The sequence below is a fragment of the Melanotaenia boesemani genome, chromosome 17 (assembly GCF_017639745.1).
Source record: "Melanotaenia boesemani isolate fMelBoe1 chromosome 17, fMelBoe1.pri, whole genome shotgun sequence".
NCBI lineage: Eukaryota > Metazoa > Chordata > Actinopteri > Atheriniformes > Melanotaeniidae > Melanotaenia > Melanotaenia boesemani.
Window position 1 is genome coordinate 9,993,882 of NC_055698.1, and position 20,304 is coordinate 10,014,185.

The 20,304-nt window shown below is 41.5% G+C and overlaps 1 protein-coding gene across 7 annotated transcripts in view; it reads left to right on the top strand.

Moving 5' to 3' along the window:
• The first annotated feature begins 415 nt into the window (after window positions 1-415).
• The window catches only part of fhod3a (formin homology 2 domain containing 3a), a 60,113-nt gene continuing 40,224 nt past the window's right edge, over window positions 416-20,304 (top strand). For all 7 annotated transcript variants that reach the window (XM_041967135.1, XM_041967136.1, XM_041967137.1 and 4 more), the window contains exons 1-3: window positions 416-901; window positions 6,294-6,403; window positions 13,929-13,996. In XM_041967135.1, the coding sequence (XP_041823069.1) occupies window positions 737-901; window positions 6,294-6,403; window positions 13,929-13,996 (343 nt within the window). In that variant the 5' untranslated portion in view covers window positions 416-736. The remainder of the gene's footprint in view (window positions 902-6,293; window positions 6,404-13,928; window positions 13,997-20,304) is intronic.

Below are 20,304 nucleotides of genomic sequence, written 5' to 3' on the forward strand. Positions count from 1 at the left end.
GTCCTGAGATATTTTATAAGTGCCATAATATTCTGTACAGTGAAGAAAACTTAAACTTATACAGGTTAATTGTAGTGTAGTTGTAGTAGTAGTTTAAGTTTAATTTACCTCCAACCGCTGGTTCATTCAAAGGTATTTTTAATATATTTCTATCTTCATTTTTAATTGTATCTTGTGTAATCATGTTGTAATAAATATCCGTATTGCTCCAAAAAATATTCACATAGGATTAGTGTAGTTCATTTTCATATAGGAAGCCTCTGGTAAGCCGGAGACAGTGATCTGAAATTAGGGGGGAGGAGGGAGAGATGAGGCAGAGGGGAAAATAGACACAGCACGGGGGGGGGGGGGGATTTACTGGGACTCAGACAGACAGCAGGCCGGCTGTCCCAAGCTGCTCTGATCCTTCACTCTCCGGTACCAAGCTGCCTCCCCTCTATCACTGGCCACCTGCTTCTCCGAGAATATCTCAGCAGCAAAAAAAAAAAAAAAAGCAAAACCACAGCAAGGAGATACTTGATCCTAACCGGCGTCTCGTGCCATCTCTTCACTATCCACTCCCCTCCACCTCTCCTCTTGTGTCCTGTAGGAGGACGAGCTGCGCGCAGAGCGCACTTGGCGACAGGGATTTGTTGTCGTTACAGGCAGAGGAGCGCTTAGCGCACGGAGCGATCACTGGTTCGGCTCTCACCAAACCGGGCTGCCTCCTCAGAGGAACTACTTGCATGGATGCACCATGGCCACGTTTGTCTGCAGGGTTCAATTTTTAGATGACACCGATCCGTTCAACAGCACTAACTTTCCAGAACCGACAAGACCGCCGTTATACACCTTCAGAGAGGATATCCCCCTCATCAACCAGTTAGCAGGCATCCACCGTCTCCTCAAAGCTCCACACAAGGTAGGATTATCACTGTAGTAAACAGCTCAGGAATTAACTACGCATATGTAAACAGATGACAGAAACGACTGTAAATCTGTAATAAAGCAAGAAAATCACAATCCTACAATCAGGACATGATATTAGATGAGAGCCACTGCTTTTTGACTTCAAGTTTCATGTAAATAAACTTCCATAACTAACATCCAAAGGCTATTTTCACAACGTAAGTCACATGCTTTCGAGATAAAGTAATGAAACAAGGTTGCAGATGTTAACCCCAAAGCCACCAGCATCATCAAACATGGGGCCCTGCTGCTTTAGATTAGGTATCCTCATTTAAGCTCATGTGAGAAGCTAAACTCTAAATTTTGACCATTTAGTGAAAATTGTACCCATATTGTGCAACCATAGCAGGTGAACCTGAATGCTGTATTTTTATGCTCACTACAACAGGTGGCTGCAAAGGCATTGATGCAACTAAATATGTCTTGAGCTGCCCGTTTATCTAGAAGTGACACACATACCCCTTAGGCCTCAATCACAAATGAATCAAAGCATTTGAATGTACATGTCTTTTTTGAAGCTATTTCAGTTTTAAAAAGCAACCCTGTAAAATAACATTCCTCACTGGTTGACACAAACACAAGCACGCCCTCAGAGGCTTCCTAAGTGGGATGGTGGATTCCCAGGATGCCACTTTATTTTCATAATTTATATGCAAGAAAATGCTTTACAGTGTAAGTTGAAAGTGAATCTAAAATAAAAAGTAAGGCACAGAGTGAAAAAAAGCAAGTTTTAGCTGCTGGCACACAGTTTTGTCAGCAAACCAGCATATAACAGCAGAGCGGTTTTTCCAAACCATCAGATCTTTCGCTGCCTGATCTTTAAAAGCCACAAAACAAATGAAAAATGGCCCACAGAGCAGAAAAGCTTATGATTACAACCTATACACGGACAGATGGTGCAGCCTGAGTTCGTGTTTGCAATTTTGTTTCCATCAGGAGGAAGACTGTGCGCAATGGCAACTGGATATTGCATTTAGATTATAGGGATGAAATGGAATGGTTGCAGATTTGTCCTGTCAGACTGTCCAGATCTAAACGTTGGAGCTTCTTTGGTTTTCAGTGCTCTGATATTGTTGGAAAATGTGAAAATGACTTTTTCTGATGATTGCCTTTCTGTTTTTTTCTTTAGTTGTGTCTTTTAGTCTGTTAAGCAGCCTTTCTTTCATTGTGCTTTTACCTCCTGTACTCTCCTCTTAGAAAAGCCTGCTGTATTATTATGCTGTGATGGGAGAGCTTTGTGTATAGCTGGGCTGCATATAAAGTATAGGTCACTTGTCCCAGAATTCCTGTGGCTATGGCCTGGATCCTTGCAACACTTTGTTCTCCTCACTTTGGGATGCAATGGTTTTCCTGACCTCTTCCTCCACCTCTTTTTCCACCTCTCTGACCATGCACCAGTTTGTACACACCAAACAAAAACACACAAAGGATGGGCAGCCAAGGCTAAATCAGAGTGCACGGGACATGTCATTTTGTCCAAACGGATTAACGAAGACGTTGCGTTTTGATTCTCAGTGATCATCACATTTGCCTTCAAAACTGAAACAATAAAAAGGTAAAAAAAAAAAGCCATCTAGTCAAAAATGTGGAGATCGGTGAGTTCAATTAAGATAAACTACCTACCAAAAATGAATGATCATGTGCAGCTCAGTGCAGAGGCTTCACCATCAGTCAAGCAGCTACAGTTCTGCTATAAAGAAAAAACAAACTCCCATCCCCTCAAAAGACAATAAAGCTCTGACTTCAGAGCTTTTGTTTAATTACCAAAGGGATCCCATTAAAGCAATATTGGAAGGTTTAATAGCCACGTGGAACCCCAAGCCCACCCCCCTCCCCATGGTCTTCAAAGAGCTCGATCCTCCATGGCCAGGATTTTGACAGAAAAGGGTGTTTAGAGACTCGTCGTAGAAGTTACGTAAGGGTATCGTTAACTGTCGACTCGCCGCAATTGCCAGCAGGCTTGGTGCTTGGTGTTGACTTAACATGGAAGTAATTACAACTACCCCCACCCCCTTCACCACCACCACCATTCTCTTTACATTGCTCTTCTGGGAGAATTTGATTAAATGAGTGTAAAGTATACTAGCCTTTAAGTGTTTCCCTGGCCTGTCTTGGAGCTTTGAGCTGTGAAGACCTTGTGGCTCTCATCTCTAGCCACCTCCCTTCCATCTTCGTCCTGTATGATGTCTTTTGTTATGTTGTTACTTCTGTTACCCTAACCAAGCGTTTTAAGGACAGAGACGCTGCATGTTTTGTTACATAATGATCTTATCCAAGCAGTATTTGAGTAACATATGCTGACGAATAGAGGAGTAAGAGACCGTAGGGAGCAGGAGGGGAGGTGGTAGCACTCAGCAGTAGAACATGTATGTTAAACTGAAATTGGATTATTAAGGAAATTAAGAAAACTCTGTAGAGATGCTATAAAAGACAAAACATCAGTTTTTAGATGAAAGTTTATGTAAAAAAAATGCTAAATAATTCTCACACACTGAGCCCAAGAAATTGTTTTGTCTTATTCCTGCTTAGAAAAACCAGGGCAGTGGGACAAGCGATGATTAACTTTCTCCACCACCCCCACCCCTTTTGCTTCGGTCTGAGATTGCATTAGAATTGGGTTTAATAGCAGGTGAATTTCCCTTTAAGTAAGAGTATTTGGGCCTTTTTCAATACTGACTGTGTTAATATGAGACTGTATATATTTTAGTGATGGCAGTGTGTTCTGGGCTGTGTCCTTATCAATGAATTGCTGTTAACCTTGGCACATAATTCTCTGTTCCCTCTGCTTTTGCTGCTTTTGAATGTCTTGATGAAAGTGGTTAGGTTGGTCAAAATCTAAGAGCTTTGGTTGATGACTAAAAGATTTCAAAAATTCAACTCTAAATTCTTCTAACACAACTGTACATTCATTCATTCAAGCGTTATTGTGCTAATATATTGAAGAAAAATCTGATTTTTGGTCATATAGAAACTTTAATAGACAGAGTTAAGAAGTATGGAAATTCAACCATCATTGAGGGTTACAGTGAAGTATTCATGCAGTCCTCCCACTGTGCATCATCCTTTGAAGATGATGTAATGTTTTGGGTTAAATATAAAAATTGGTTAAACCAGAAAAGAAAAGATGATTTTGTTAACATCAAAAAGGAAAAAAGAAAAATATAACTAAACAACAAAAAAGAGGCTCAACAGATCTGAGAAGGACTTTAAAGAACAAGTTGTGGACACTTGGTAAAAAAAAAAAAAAAAGAACTCACTAATACCCTAAGTGCTTTGTTTACAATGACCATGCAGGGATCAAGCAAAAGTACTAAAAATGGCAAAAACATGAGCAAGAGTCATTTCCATTCCAGGTCCTTTTATATCTTTTCTGATACTATGCTGAAGTGGTAGTGTACAATTACAACAAGAGCTTGAGCTGCTAAGCACACTGGCATGTAGGAACGCTTCCACGCTAAACTTAGCATTATCTTTTTCCTAAACTGTCAACCTATCATTTAACAAGAAACCTTTACTCCTCATTTTTTCATGTCCACAATGTAACATTACATGCTTTACTTGAAAAAAAGATACATGAAAACATTTTAATGAATCAAAACAACCATGCAGTTACTGATGAGTATGATAGTTGTGTGTTTTGCTAAGTGGATTAGCTGGCACAGATGGATTAATGTTGTGAGGGAAAAGGGAAACTGGAGCAGGACTCAAAGCCATTTGGTCTGATTGTAGTATATGATGATTTCCTTTTGTTTGGGATTGAATTGACAGAGAGAATGATTGGTTCATGTGTAACCTATGGCTTAGGCTTTGTTCAGACTGCAGACAAAGCAGATTTACTTTACAGATCACATCTTTAGGGCACTGGTTTGCACATGCTCGCAATCCAGTTGAATTAGTGCGTTCACACATCATCTTATCTCAGTTACTCATTTGTCTAGCCAGAGCTGGGCAGTCTATGGTCCAGAGAGACATGACTTGCAAATGCTGGAAAACATTTAAGGTTTTTTTTGCTTCTAGACTCTTAAAAAACAGTCAGGTTAAAATCTAATATGTCAAAAAAATTAAATTGAGCTCACACTGCAGCTAAGTCCTAACTTTTTCCTGAGTAACATTTTGGTTTGTGCTTTGGTTGTGCTTCTATTCTACTTCCAGCTCCTCCGGACACGCCCACCCTTTAGCTCCTGTGTGCATGCTGCCTCAGACCAGAGTAAATATAGCAAGGTTATATTTATTCTGTGACTCCATCCGACAGTCCGTCTCTCTGTTTCCGACTAAGAGGGAGGGACAGACAGAGAGCAGTAGCAGGTCTTGTGATCTGTGGTCTGTCCTGGTCAAAAAAGTGTCACCCAGCCACTTTCCACTGATACCACTGAGCTGCTAAATACCGATGCATAGCTCAACTGATCTCATTCATCTATTCATACACAAGCTTTAACCAGAAGTTGCAGAACTCATAGCTGATTGTTGCACCATAATGATGCAAGTTGCTTTTTTAAGTTGTCTCTGGGACGGCTGCTTGCACCTGCTCTCAACTTGTGACTGTACTCATAAACATCAATGCCAATGGTTTGCAGATATATTACTGTGCACCTGGTCTCAAACTCAGCAGGGTTTCCCATTACACAGCATCATGGGTCAGCTCTGATGTGGGCTACTCTGCAGAATTGGCTTAGATCATACATTACAGATAACATGACTGCAAGGTTGGTCTGCTTTTTGAAAATCTTAAAAAAGAAAAAGCACAATGCACATGCAAAACATTCTGATGAACATTATGTAAGAAGGAAAAACTGTGAATCTCCCTGCAAAAACACAGACACTTAAATGTGCTGAAGTTTCACGTTGTATACAATTTAAGCAATATTCAAGTGTCATATTTCTCACAGCTGGTATTTAAATGTGCTAAAAATCTGTCCTTCATTCTGTGTTCCACTCTGGTTGTGGTTTGATGTCCTACAGCTTTATTACTACTTAATTCTCTCAACAGCTATGTAATGCCAAAAGCAGAAGTGGGCTGGGTATGGTTCTCACTTCTCACACTGTACGCATTTGTGTTCAAACGCCTGGCCCATAAACTGGCTTTATTTTACAGACTTAAACTGTTTTTAAAAAGGGTGTGAAACATGGAGAACCATTATAAGTAGATTTAAAAAGTAGACCATTTTCTGTGAGTGTTTCATGTATAAACATCACTTATCAAAGATATTTTATTTTACATGCAATTTTATGCTTACAATTCAAATGGGTGCCACTGAGCATTTCTAGCTAAGGCTTGTAGAGCTTAAAAAAGCAAAACAAAACATAAAATGTTTGTTTTAAAGATGTCTCTTTGTTTCATTTTCTAGCTCGATGACTGTGCACTTCAGCTCTCCCACAATGGAAATTATCTGGATCTGGAGTCTTCTCTGGCTGAGCAAAGGGATGAGCTGGAGGGCTTTCAGCCGGATGACACAGGGTGAGACATTTATACCCCTTACAACATAAAGCTTAATGCACTCCCTCTTTCTAAATCAAGATACACCTTATAATACAGAGTGATTGGACGCCTTGCAACCTCTCTCTTTCATACACATATTTTCTGAGTTTCTTCATTCTTATAAAATGAGGAGAATTACAAGCTGCTGGATGTGGATTTCTTGGAAGCGCAAGTTTGTGGAAAGTATGAAGCGCTCTGAAAAGCAGGTCAGATGTGCCATCCTTTCCACAGCTATAGCTATTCTCTCTTTCTTTTTATCATTCATATACTAGTCCTTGTTGTGGCAAAATTTCACAGCTTGTGAAATGAAGTGGAGAAAAAAAGGCACAACAAAATTTTGATAACTCTTTAGACAAGGCAAGGCAAATTTATTTGTATAGCACATTTCATGTACAAGACAATTCAAAGTGCCGTACATAAAACAAAAGCATTACAGATGATGCAAAGAAAGCATTAAAGCGTAGTAAAATTAAGCAATAAAAAGCCAAAATAACAATAAAATCATAAATTATATTAAAGTGATTAAAAGCAAGATAACATAAAAATTTACCATGTAGATTTCATGCATAGGTGCATGAGAAAAGAAATATTGTTAACCTGGATTTAAAAGAGTCTACATCTGGTGAAAGTTTAATCTCTGCTGGCAGTTTGTTCCACTTTGCAGCATAACAGCTAAATGCTACTTCTCCATGTTTAGTCTGGACTCTGGTCTGGACTAGTTAACCAGAGTCTTTGGATCTAAGAGCCCTGCTAGGTTTATATTCTCTGAATATATCACAGATGTATTCTGGGCCTAAACTGGTCAGAAGGGTTTTAAAATCTATTCTGTGACTGACTGGAAGGCAGTGTAAAGATTTCAAAACTGGTGTGATGTGTTCAGATCTCTTAGTCCTTGTTAAAACTCTAGCAGCAGCATTTTGGATGAGCTGCAGCTGTTGAATGCTCCTTTTAGGAAGTCCTGTTAAAAGACCATTACAGTAATCCAGTCTACTGGGGATGAATACATGGATGAGTTTCTCCTTTTTATTCTGTTGATGTTTCTGAGCTGGTAAAAAGCTGTTTTTGTGGCAGCTTTGATGTGGCTGCTGAAAGTCAGGTCTGAGTCCATCAAAACTCCAAGGTTACGAACTTAGTTGGTGGGTTTAAGAGACGAGTCTTCAGGTGTTTACCAATGTTGACCCTCTTTTCTTTGCTACCAAACAGAATAGTCTCAGTTGTGTCTTTATTTAATTGAAGAAAATTCTCTCTTATCCAGGTGTTTATTTGCTCCAGACAGTAAGTCTATTGGGGGTGCAGTTGTCTGGTGACAAGGGCACATAAAGATGTGTTGTCTTCATAACTGTGGTAATTAATGTAAAAGTTCTGTAATATTTGACCCAAAGGGAGCATATTGAACAGAACTTTAGTGACATTATCTTAGTCTCGCAGCAATGTTAGTGTCTATCTTTGAGCCAAGGTCATATTGGAGATTTTGGGCTTTTTTGCTTTCATGATAAAAGTTCTTTCACTCAGTGGAAAAACATCAAAAATACCTCCTGAGGGAGTTATACAGATTGCACGATGGTCAGTACTTCATCACGAATAATCATTATATGCATCCATCCTGCTGGAAACACAGCTCAGTCTTCCTGTACTCTGTTCAGTCGGTTGAGATTTACAAAACAACATGTATACATTTTCAGAGAATACCATGAAAGCTAATTTTCCTAGATATATTCTCTTAATTAATTTTCTTGAGCGTGCTCAGAACACCCCTATGATGACAACAAATCATGGACGCGGGTTTCCCTGGGTCACCGTGCCCCCCCTCTGGAGCCAGGCCTGGAGGTGGGGCACGGAGGCAAGCGCTTGGTGGCCGGGCCTTTGCCCATGGGGCTTGGTCGGGCTCAGCCCCAAAGAGTGACATGGGCCCCCCCTCCCGTGGGCTCACTACCTGCAGGAGGGGTCATAGGGGTTGGGTGCAGTGTGAGCTGGGCGGCTGCCGGAGGTGGGGACCCTGGTGGTCTGATCCTCGGCTGCAGAAGCTAGCTCTAGGGATGTGGAATGTCACCTCTCTGGGGGGGAAGGAGCCTGAGCTGGTGCGCGAGGGTGAGTGGTTCCGGCTAGATATGGTTGGACTCACCTCGACACACAGCTTGGGCTCTGGAACCACTGTACTTGAGAGGGGCTGGACCGTCCTCCGTTCTGGAGTTCCTCCCAGTGAGAGGCGCCGAGTAGGTGTGGGCATGCTCATTTCCCCCCGGCTTGGCGCCTGTGCGTTAGGGTTTACCCCGGTGGATGGAAGGGTAGCCTCCCTCCGCCTTCTAATGGGGGGACAGGTCCTGACTGTTGTTTGTACTTATGCACCAAGCAGTAGTTCAGAGTACCCACCATTTTTTGGAGTCCTTGGAGGGGGTGTTGGAAAGCACTCCTTCCGGGTACTCCCTCATTCTGCTAGGGGACTTGAATGCCCACGTGGGCAATGACAGCGAGACCTGGAGGGGCGTGATTGGGAGGAAAGGCCCGCCTGATTTGAATCCGAGTGGTGTTTTGTTGTTGGACTTCTGTGCTCATCATGGATTGTTCATAACAAACACCTTGTTTAGGCATAAGAGTGTCCACATGTGCACTTGGCACCAGGACACTCTAGGCCGAAGTTCGATGATAGACTTTGTAGTCGTGTCATCGAACTTGTGGCCGCATGTCTTGGACACTCGGGTGAAGAGAGGGGCGGAGCTATCAACTGACCACCTTGTGGTGAGTTGGCTCAGATAGTGGGGGAGGATGCCGGTCAGGCCTGGCAGTTCCAAGCGTGTTGTGAGGGTCTGCTGGGAACATCTGGAGGAGTCCTCTGTCAGAAAGAGTTTCAGCTCCCATCTCCGGCAGAGCCTCAACCATGTCCCGGGTGAGTCGGGGGACATTGAGTCCAAGTGGGCTGTGTTCCGTGCCTCTATTTTTGAGGCGGCCAGCCGCAGCTGTGGTCGCGAGGTTGTCGGTGCCTGTCCCAAACTCATTGGTGGTCACCAGCTGTGAAGGATGCTGTCAAGCCGAAGAAGGAGGCCTATCAGACCTTTTTGGCCTGTGGGACTGCAGAGGCAGCTGATGGGTATCGGCAGGCTAAGCAGAATGCAGCTTTGGCGGTCGCTAAGGCAAAAAATCTGGCATGGGAGGAGTTTGGAGAAGCCATGGAGAATGACTTCTGGACGCTTCGAGGAGATTCTGGTCCACCATTCGGCAGCTCAGGAGGGGAAAGCACTGCTCCATCAACACTGTGTACAGTGGGGATGGGGGGGCTGCTGACCTCGACTCGGGATGTTGTGAGTCGGTGGAGGGAATACTTTGAAGACCTTCTCAATCCCACCAACATGTCATCCGATGAGGAAGCAGAGTCTGGGGACCCTGGTGTTGGCTCTCCCACTTCTGGGGCAGAGGTTGCTGGCAGGGCCCCGGGGGTGGATGAGGTCCGCCCAGAGTCCCTTAAGGCTCTGGATGTTGTAGGGCTGTCTTGGCTGACAAGCCTCTGCAGCGTCGCGTGGACATTGGGGACAGTTCCCCTGGACTGGCAGACTGGGGTGGTGGTCCCCCTCTTCAAAAAGGGGAACCGGAGGGTGTGCTCCAACTACAGGGGGATCACACTCCTCAGCCTCCCTGGTAAGGTCTATTCAGGGGTGCTGGAGAGGAGGGGCCATTGGATAGTCGAACCTTGGATTAAGGAGGAGCAGTGTGGTTTTCGTCCCGGTTGTGGAACAGTGGACCAACTCTACACTCTCTTCAGGGTCTTGGAGGGGGCATGGGAGTTCGCTGAACCAGTCTACATGTGCTTTGTGGACTTGGAGAAGGCGTTCAACCATGTCCCCCGGGGACTCCTGTGGGGGGTACTCCGGGAGTATGGAGTGCCGGACCCCCTTGCACAAGCTGTCCGGGCCCTTTACGACCGGTGTCAGAGCTTGGTCCGCATCACTGGCAGTAAATCAGTCATTTCCGGTGGGGGTTGGACTCCGCCAAGGCTGCCCTTTGTTACCGATTCTGTTCATAACTTTTATGGACAGAATTTCTAGGCACAGCCGAGGTGTTGAGGGGATCCGGTTTGGTGGCCTCAGGACTGGGTCTCTGCTCTTTGCGGATGATGTGGTTCTGTAGGCTTTATCGGGCCATGATCTTCAGTTCTCACTGGAGCGATTCGCAGCCAAGTGTGAAGCGGCTGGGATGAGAATTAGCACCTCCAAATCCGAGACCATGGTCCTCAGCCGGAAAAGGGTGGAGTGCTTTTTCCGGGTCGGCAATGAGGTCCTGCCCCAAGTGGAGGAGTTAACATAGTGAAGGAAGGATGGAGCTGGAGATTGACAGGCGGATTGGTGCGGCGTCTGCAGTGATGCGTACTCTGCATCGGTCTGTCATGGTGAAGAGGGAGCTGAGCCAAAAGGCAAGGCTCTCGATTTACCGGTCGATCTACGTTCCTACCCTCACCTATAGTCACGAGCTGTGGGTAGTGACCAAAAGAACAAGATTGCGAATACAAGCAGCCGAAATTAGTTTTCTCCGCTCTCCCTTAGAGATAGGGTCAGAAGCTCAGTAATCCGGGAGGGGCTCAGAGTAGAGTCACTGCTCCTCCGCATCGAGAGGAGCCAGATGGCTCGGGCATCTAGTCTGGATGTCTCCTGGACACCTCCCTGGTGAGGTGTTCCGGGCACATCCCACCGGAAAGAGGCCGTGGGAAAGATGCACTGGACGAAGTACATCTCGCGGCTGGCCTGGGAGCGCCTTGGGAACCTCCCGGATGAGCTGGTAAATGTGGCCAGGGAGAGGGCAGTCTGGGTTTCCCTACATAGGCAGCTGCCCCCGCTACCCGACTCCAGATAAGCGGCAGAAGATGGATGGATGGATGGATGGATGGATATAAGCAGAGATCTAAATGCCAACAGATTTTAAAGAAACAGCCCTAATAAAAATCAAATATATCAAGCTCTGTAGCACCTTTCTGTTAAGGGATATTGTTTAATCTCATAAAATAACATGAATTCTTAGTTTAAAAAGGGAAGTTTAATTTCAGATTGGTTGGCTCTTAAACAACTAATATACTGCAAGGATAAAATAGGATATTAGACATGAGTCAAGGCTGAGCAGTACTGCTGTAAGTTTTTTTTTAAGATATATAATTAGGATATGTTTTTAAAATCTATTTATTTTGATAAGGTTTTGCAGTTGTTTTTCTCTGCTTAATTCCTGTGACTAGCTTGCTTATTTTATTTAGTAAGCAGAGATAGCTTCAAAAATGTGTCTTTTCTGTCATGCTAACTAGTCAGAAGACTGATTTAATTATTAGGTCATTCATAATTAGTAAGTTATAATAGTTTTGTAATGTTGCTAGTGCGCTAATCATTTATGTTACCAATCTTGTTTGTTAGCTAACCATTGCATAAATCTAGAAGTGTAACAATGAACCACTGCTGATATCAGCTCAGGTGTTTTAATTAGAGCTAATTAACTAATTAGCATAATAGGTTAGCATCTCAATAAACAAGGGGGCTAATTGTTTATGTTACTAATCATGTTTGTTAGCTAACCACTATATAAATTCAGCAGTCAGTGAGCCACTGCTGATAGACGTTCAGGTGCTTTAACTTGAGCTAATTAGTTAACAAGGAAAACAGGTTAGCATTACAATAAATGTACCCTGTTTTGTGAATGTCCTGTAGACATTTAAAGTAAGTCTGCGAGAAGTTCACTGAGAAGGCAGCTGTTAACTGGCTGCATGTATGCATGCATGCATGTGTGTGTTTGTGGAGCGTTGTGGTTTGTTGATCTGTTTGGGACTGGGGGTATGTTGTTAGATCCACAGAGGCAAGCTGTTTTTCCATGTCTATTTGTATGTGTATTTGTTTCCATGTGAACATTTATTTGTTTGTAAGTCTTTATCTAGCATCCTTGGTAAGTCTTGTGACAGATGATGGACAGGTGAATAATGGTCTGTGCTCCTGACACCATGAGAGCTTGAGAAACTGGTCGGTCTGTGTCACTTAAAAAAAAAAAAACTTTGACCAAGGTCACACTTTAATGACAGCAGGAAATGAGTCACACTCTTTGGTTTGGATTTGACCTCGTCTTGGTAAAATGCCACAAAGGCTGAGGACAAAAGATTTTTTCTTTTACTGAGCTTGTCTTCAATTTATTGGATAAACACTATTAGCACAGTGTCAAAAGTGGATAAACCAAACACCTCCAGTATGTCAGCTTCACACCACATGTTTTATTTATTGAAGTAAGGTGGTTTTTGACAGCTGCTGTAACAGATCTGCACCAGCTTAGAAACAATGTGTCAAGAAGTAAGTGTAAATTTTGATTTCTTTCACCTCCCCTAACTTTATTTATATAGTTGTCGGTGACACATTCACATCTCAAATCTCAGTATAAAAATGCTAGTTTACCCTAACTGCTGCATGATCATAGTGTACATTTACATATAATGAAATGATGACAACAGAATATGAGAGCTACAATGATCCCTTCACTGAAAATAACCAGTGCTTTGTATGTAGGAAAATATTGGTGTTAACTGATTTTCACTTAGAATGTTCCCACACATCAAAAATGTGCTGTGAATCCAGCTGTGGTGGGAGACTGCTCACCACAGCTGACAGTAAACAAAGTCATCTAGTGATACAGATAGCTTAGCCTGCACAGAGGGAAGAGGAAAAAATGGGAAGATAAAACCTTTGCTCACATAAATCTCCCTTAGGGCCATTTTTACCTGCATTTGTAACATTCAAAACATAATGTAATTGAAATCTGAAACACACTGCACTATTTCTATTTTTCTCCTGTAGTTCTCAAAGACACGATCTGAGCCGTGCTTTGACTGTCATTCACACACAACCGATAATCAGAAGTAAAATGATTTTGTGCTATCAGCAGATCAACAGATTGTGTCAATATTTTGCTCTGTTTTCCCAGCAAAGCTGATAACAGAATAATGTAAAGATAAGACAGCTCTTGTTTGGGTATGTGTTTCCTCCTGTATATGTTATGCATAATGGGTGTTTTTCAGCAGTGTGGGTTACCCTTTCTTATGTTGATGGTATCAGTGTGTTAGTGATGGAAGTGTCTGATAGGTCCATGCAGATTGGAGGATAACAGGAGTTGCTCCTAGAGCGTCATCATTCTATACCTTCATGTTTGTATGTACTCAGCATTGTCCTGTTTGAAACATGGCGTGTATAGATGTGTGTCTATGGGAATTATGGCATGTGGAGGTGGTTTTATATTTGTAAATGTGTGTTGTGTCTGCTGTAGTTCTGCTGTCTGTTCTCAAGACTCAGATGTATATCGGTATAGGGGTGAAAATTTGACACAGCTCATTATTTTGCACAGTAAAAAAGCTCTTATGTTCTTAAATTTTATGTTCAGAAATTAAACAAAATAATTATTTTATATGTAACTGTTAATAACAAGAGATGCTTTCATTAAAAAAATACTACTTTTTTTTCAATAATAATTACATTTCCTTCTGTCTTTGTCGCTCCCTCAGGTCCAGGGGGAAGAAGCATAGTGTTATTTTACGCACCCAGCTGACTGTCCGTGTGCACGCCTGCATTGGTGAGTACTTTTTGACATGTTTATGTGCACATGTGAAACACGTCTTTTCCCTCTGAACACACATGAAGTCGTGAAAAAAAAAAAAAAAAATCAGTTTTAGACTAGGTCTGTATAAGTAGGAAAACCTTAGATAAGCAAAAACATCTTCATATTACATTTTACACGTTATTATTTATTTTACAAAAACTGAGTCAAAATGCAGAAGGGGTGTGTGAACAAACTAAATACACCTATAATCCATTAGCTTGTAGATTACTGTCTTTCACTGCTGTTATGGTTTACTCTTTACAATGATGCTTCAGTTCATTGAAGTTATACAGAGTTCTCTTAGTGCGCATTCACACCAGGACACTCTTTTCAAAGGGAGAGTGGTCTGAAAAATTTCCCAATCATTTGGTTTGGTTTGTTTTCACACTTCAATTTACTTTAGCGAACCAAACCACCTGGACAGCGTTCACCTAACAAGCACATGCTTGTTGGCGGAAAATATTCCCCAAGATGACCACTGACCAAGAAGGAAGAAGAAGAAAACGCAGCTCATTGATTGGCCAATGCCAAAAGCAGTTCCGTCACCACAATTAAACAAAGGAGCAGCAACAAATTTAGTCAGTTTAGCAGTTTCTGTTTTTACTTTGGTGATAAAAACCTAAGATGATTTTCACAATATTCTGTCTATTGTGAGCAGCAGGAAATGCAGGGAGATATTTGGCTAAATCAATTCCTCTCTTTGTTTCACTGGATGGTCCATTTGCATTCAAACTACAAGCGAACCGCACCAGAGGTTACTTAGAAGTGACCTGATACCCCAGAGTAAGAATGCACATTCACACTATTTCAGACTAATCGTATCTGAATAAGCTGAGTGAACAGCACCAGAGTGAATCTGCTCCAAAGATCCCAACAAAGCTTTTTACCTAGCCTGAGGTCTGGCCTTTGACCGGATCATTGCACACCTTAACTGATTCCTTTTCCAGCCATTCTGTTGTAGATTTACTGCTGTGTTTGGGATCATTATTTTGTTGTAGGACCCAATTTCAGCCAAAGTTTAGCTTTCAGACAGATGGCCTCATGTTTGATTCTAGAGAACTTTGGTATACAGGAGTTAATGTGCTCAATGACTGCAATATGCCCTGGTCCTAAGGCTGCAAAACAAGCCTAAATCATTACCCCTCCACCACTGCACTCAGCAGCTAATATGCTGAATTTGTTTTTCATCAAACATGGGGCTGTTGATTATGAAGAAGCATCTTAAATCTGGTATTTTCTGGACGGAGGACATTGTTCTAGAAGTGCTTTGGTTTGTTCTGATGCCACTAAGCTGTGCTACCATGTTCTTTTTCGAGAGAGATGCTTTTTCCTGCAACCCTTGTGTTGTCTTGAACTTGAACATTTTAACTGAGGCCTAGGTCTTGGGATTTTTTAAGTTTCTCTAGGCATTTTACAGTCTGAGCTTTGAACTTGCTGGAACCTTCACTCATTGAACTTTTAATATTTTCCGCTTGTAAATAATTTTTGTTATTATTATGGTGTTCTCCCAGTTTTGAAATAGGCTTAAACTTTTTTGTATTTTGTCCTGATACATAAGACCTTAGAATGAAAATAAGATGCATTTTCCTTTTTACATGACTGTAAATACAGAGTCAGACAAATTAGCTAGCCTGACGAGTCATACCAAAAGTTCAGGGTTGCTTGGAGTTTATATGAAGCACCTTTCAGACCTAAGACTTCCCATTTAAACACGTATATGATTGGTGTGTAAAAATCCACTTAATTTTACATTTCTGGCTATGAAACTGTGTAAATTGGCTGTGAAATCATGTAGACGTGCGAGCGTTGCCACAGTAAATCTTAGCTTGTAAGCTTAAGGGAATATCTTCGCAGTGTGACTCTTCTCAGGTCATAATTTTGAAGAGGTGTGAGTATCGCTGAATGTTAGAGAGTGTGAAAAGACAGAGATAGCAACTCAACATAAAAATGATGTCATGATAAGAACAAAGACCTAAGTGAAAGATTTCCAAGGGAGGGAGGGGATGATTGGAGTTTTAATAGAAAGGCAACAAGGTGTCAGGTAACACAGAGCTGACAGATCTTTTTAGCACCTTGTTACAGCTTGTTTCTTTCACATTTTGAAGACGATGTTAGATGAATATCCAACCCGAGAACACAAACCAGAAAAATCTTCTTTGCTAGCCTGTAAGATAAAAGTATCCTATTAATACTGTACACATGTATCACATTCAAATACTGTAAACATAAAAATGTTATATTTAAACATAGCTTCTACAAAAAGCAACACCCTGTTTGTTCTGCTTTATTTTCTTCATTGCCTGCTTTCTGTCTGCCATAAACATGAATAAAACCCCAAAACAAAGCTTCTGCAGCAAAACACAAGAAACCTATACAAAAACATTTATTAGCCTGGCAAGCATATTTCAGACTGATCTAAAAATGAAATGTCTCAGAAAAGACTATTTGGTTTTGATATAATCTTCTGCTGTCATCATGAGTTTGTAATTCATTGCTATTGGACTTGTTTCCGTGATATTTGGCACAAACATTTATGACCTCAATATATTTTGCATCAAGGTTCTCATTCTTTTTATCGTCATTTAATAGCTTAACAGCATTTGGCTGCTTTCGCTTGGTCAGACTCTTGTGGGAAGGTCACTTTGGAAGTGGGTGTAGCCATTATCTATTCAACTGACAGCCATTATGGAGAGTTTTTTGTTTCTCTTGACAGATTTTAACAGAATGTCCTTTTCAGCTCATCATCTCTGACAACTCTCTAGGGCCAGACCAGTTTTTTGTTTAATTTCTGCACAAAACCTAAAAGACGCTCTTGTTTTTGCTTGTAATTAATTTATTTTCTCTGTAGCAGCAAAATAGGAGCCTTTGCAAACTTATGCATATTACAGAGACATTTTAGTTGGATATCAAAGGAATGGTGATTTTTTGATGGCAGATTTTGATTGTTTTGCTTGAAGTGTAAATTGTCAGTTTTAGTCACAATTGAGTGTAGTCTAGTTGTAGTCGTGTAAATGAAATTTTATCATTGTAAAATGAATCTCCAGGAGATTTAGTTGTTTACAGTATAAATTTATAGGTAACCTATTAACTTGTCATGGACTGCACTCAGTAACCCTGCTTTAATTAGTAATGTAAACATGACAGCTGTGGTATCTTTAAATTTGCAGCCTTGCAAAAGCACCCAAAGCTCATAATATAGTGTTAGCTTGAGCATGCTAATCTTTTGCATGGATTTCAGGATGGCCTATGAAATATTGCTTGAAATTTGTTGTGCTTGCACCAGTGATATTTACTTCACAGAGTCTACAGAGTGTCTTGTTTCCCTTTACATCAAATGTGGAAAGTGTCAATATTCCCTTTCTCTCAGGTGCTGACATTTTGTCAAATAATGAGCATGAACATAATGAGGCACATCAGAGAAATTAGACCAGATAGAGTTGCTGAATTTGAATGGTGAAAACTAATTGAAAAACTGGCAACTCTGGAGGAGGTTGACATTTGGTTAACAGTAAATAAAAACAAAACAATAGCAGCAGTGTCGTAGATGGTATGTAAGGCCCCTAAAACACATCAGCAACTCCTGAAATAGTCTTGATCTGTCACCAGCTTTATGGCAAGCAAGTTTCCCCCTATGCAGATGCAAGGGTACATCGGAAACTTTTACCTCTGTCGACCCTGCAACCTGGCATCCACTCAAATTAGTCCCGTGCGCTGCCCATACAAGTTATTTGCATATTGCAGCTTATGAATGCAATTTTTCAGTATGTTCAGAAACAATGTTTAAAACAAACACACAATACAAGAGGCAGCCACCATAAACACGTGACACTCTTAGGCCCATTTATGCTCCCTTTGCGTACGTAAATAGGTACGTCCGTTTCAAGCGTCACTGCTCTCATATATCCGTTCGTCCATGCGTCCTTGGTATGGTTGTTAGGCAATACATCCACCACGGGGCAGTGCAGAATTTAGAGTTCATCTCTGAGTTTTATTCTTAAGTTTTAGTCAATAGTAAATATGTTGGCAGTGGGGGACATCGTGATAATGTACATTCTCAGAACAAGAGGTGCGAAGAGGAGGTGCAGTGACAGAGGTGGTCGGTGCAGTCATTAAATACATTGCGGCTTCTTTTTCTTTATTTCTTTTGTGGGCCACATGTCAGCTATACTGCTCTTCATTTTCCCTGCTGTGTCTGGTGGTACTGATGCTTCATTTGCTCTGTCAGGGTACAGATCTGCAAGGGCCCTAAAAACGGGCCAAATTACAAACATAAATGACGCAGAAGATGGATTAAAAGCTCCATGTCCCTCTTTAGTATAGAGCATAAATGGGCCTTTACACTCAGACTTGTGTTTCTTTAATACCTGTCCTTACTCTTAACATCCAAGCAATGAGTAGCCAATCAGAAGCAGAGTAGAAGCAGGAATTCCTGGCTCATGCAACAAAGAAGGGGATCAATAAATACCTGATAGAGATGTTAATTTATGTAAAAGGATCAAAAATCTGAGAGTTTTGCAAAAAAAAAAAGCCATATATTACTGAAGCAGGTAAAAGACAAGATGCTGAGGAGCTTCAGCAAAGTCTTGTGATCTCATTATAATTGTTAAATTTAAATCAGTCGTTCCTTGGTATGAGTGCTTCTCTCTTGTTCCCTCTATGACTTGGCTGCATGGCGAACATTCTCTGTGTCAGTGATAGCAGCGCTAATTCTGGATCCTCGATCCGGTGCCTCTGATTGGTTTAGAATGTGTTGAGGTGAAAGGCCGCGCTAAGTAAGGCTCTGACTGTCAATGAGAGAAAACGTGCAGATAATTTGTATTAAATTTAAAGCATTTTTTTCCTTCTTTGTTAGTTAGCATCATGAAAGTATTATGAGACCAGTTGATATGCATCAGGATCTCTTCACAGTTGCAAGTTTGCAATCTATGCTAACCAAAAAGAATAAATCAGTTTCATTTCTGCAGTTGGAGGCAAAGAACTTCTGAACTCAAGCTGTATTCTACACATTTAGTAGATAACAATGGACATATGGCTCCTTTCTTCTCAAGAATGAGTGTTCCCAGTTCAAGGAGTGTTTGAAACAGACGTCCTACTGCTCTGAGAGGGATGATAAGTGGTCTGAGCCTGCAGTCACCTGCTGCAAACATAGACAGTACTATTTGTGTGAGCACGTGAACCCATTTCTAGTTATCCCCTAATGAGCCCGAGTAAACAGTGAAGTGGTTTAAGCTAAATCTTTTTTTCTCACACAAGCTGTCAGTACAGACCTTGCCATGCTTCAGATTAGTTTTGCTTGTCCCTTTCTTCTTTATCTATAAAAAGGCCTTCTTTTAGAACAAGAGAGAAGTAAAAAAAAACTGCATCATCATCACTACATGAGATGCATCTACTTGTGAAGGGCCTGAGCATAACCATGCTGTTTGCCGACTATATTCAGCCCAGGTTACTTTCACCATGAGCACAGATGCTCTGCAGCAATCAAACCTCGAGTGGAGCTAAAATGTTGAAGCGCCTGTGAGTAATTCGGCTGCATTAAACAGACATACTGTATAATCAGACAGCTTAAGAGAGTCAGAGTGAGCCATTCACTCTAGAGATCTACTGGCCATAACGCTGTCAGTGTCGTTTCAGCTGTCCGCTCATTTTCCCGTTAGACTTTTTCTAATCCCTATTGGGTCTTGGCCTTCGGATCGCATGAGTAGTGGTCAGCAGACTTTCCACTAAATGAAAAATCTGTCACATTCAATGAAGCAGATTGCTTACAGAATTAAAACTCCCAGCAGTAGAAGATTGTGAGTTAATGTTTGGGAAAGTGTTTATGTTTCTGATCATGCTATGATGCTTTTTTTTTCTTTTTCTTTTATTTAAATGTTCACTTCTTGCAGATATTTTTTCAATCTCATCACGTTCACGAAATTTCCCATTTAACCGGCAATGATTAGGAATTTTATTGCATTAAAGTCAGATGAGGAGATCTTACAACCTTCTTTAGTTCTTCAGTTATTTAGTGATCTTTCTTCAGGGTTCTAAGTGTGAGGAAAAAAAAGCATGCCTTTGGAAAACACAGCTCTCCTGGGTATTTCTTTGCATCACTGCGGAAAGATCAAATTACGTACAGGCTTGCCAGCTTGGGATTAAAGAAGCTCTGCGATGTGTGTATGTGAGTGAGGGTGTGACAATGTTTGTTCGCTAATGAGTTTTTCTGCTGTACATGAAAAGGAACAGAGGCTGGTGCGGTCAGCAAAACTTTGACTGCTGAGACACTGCTAAGCACTGCTCTG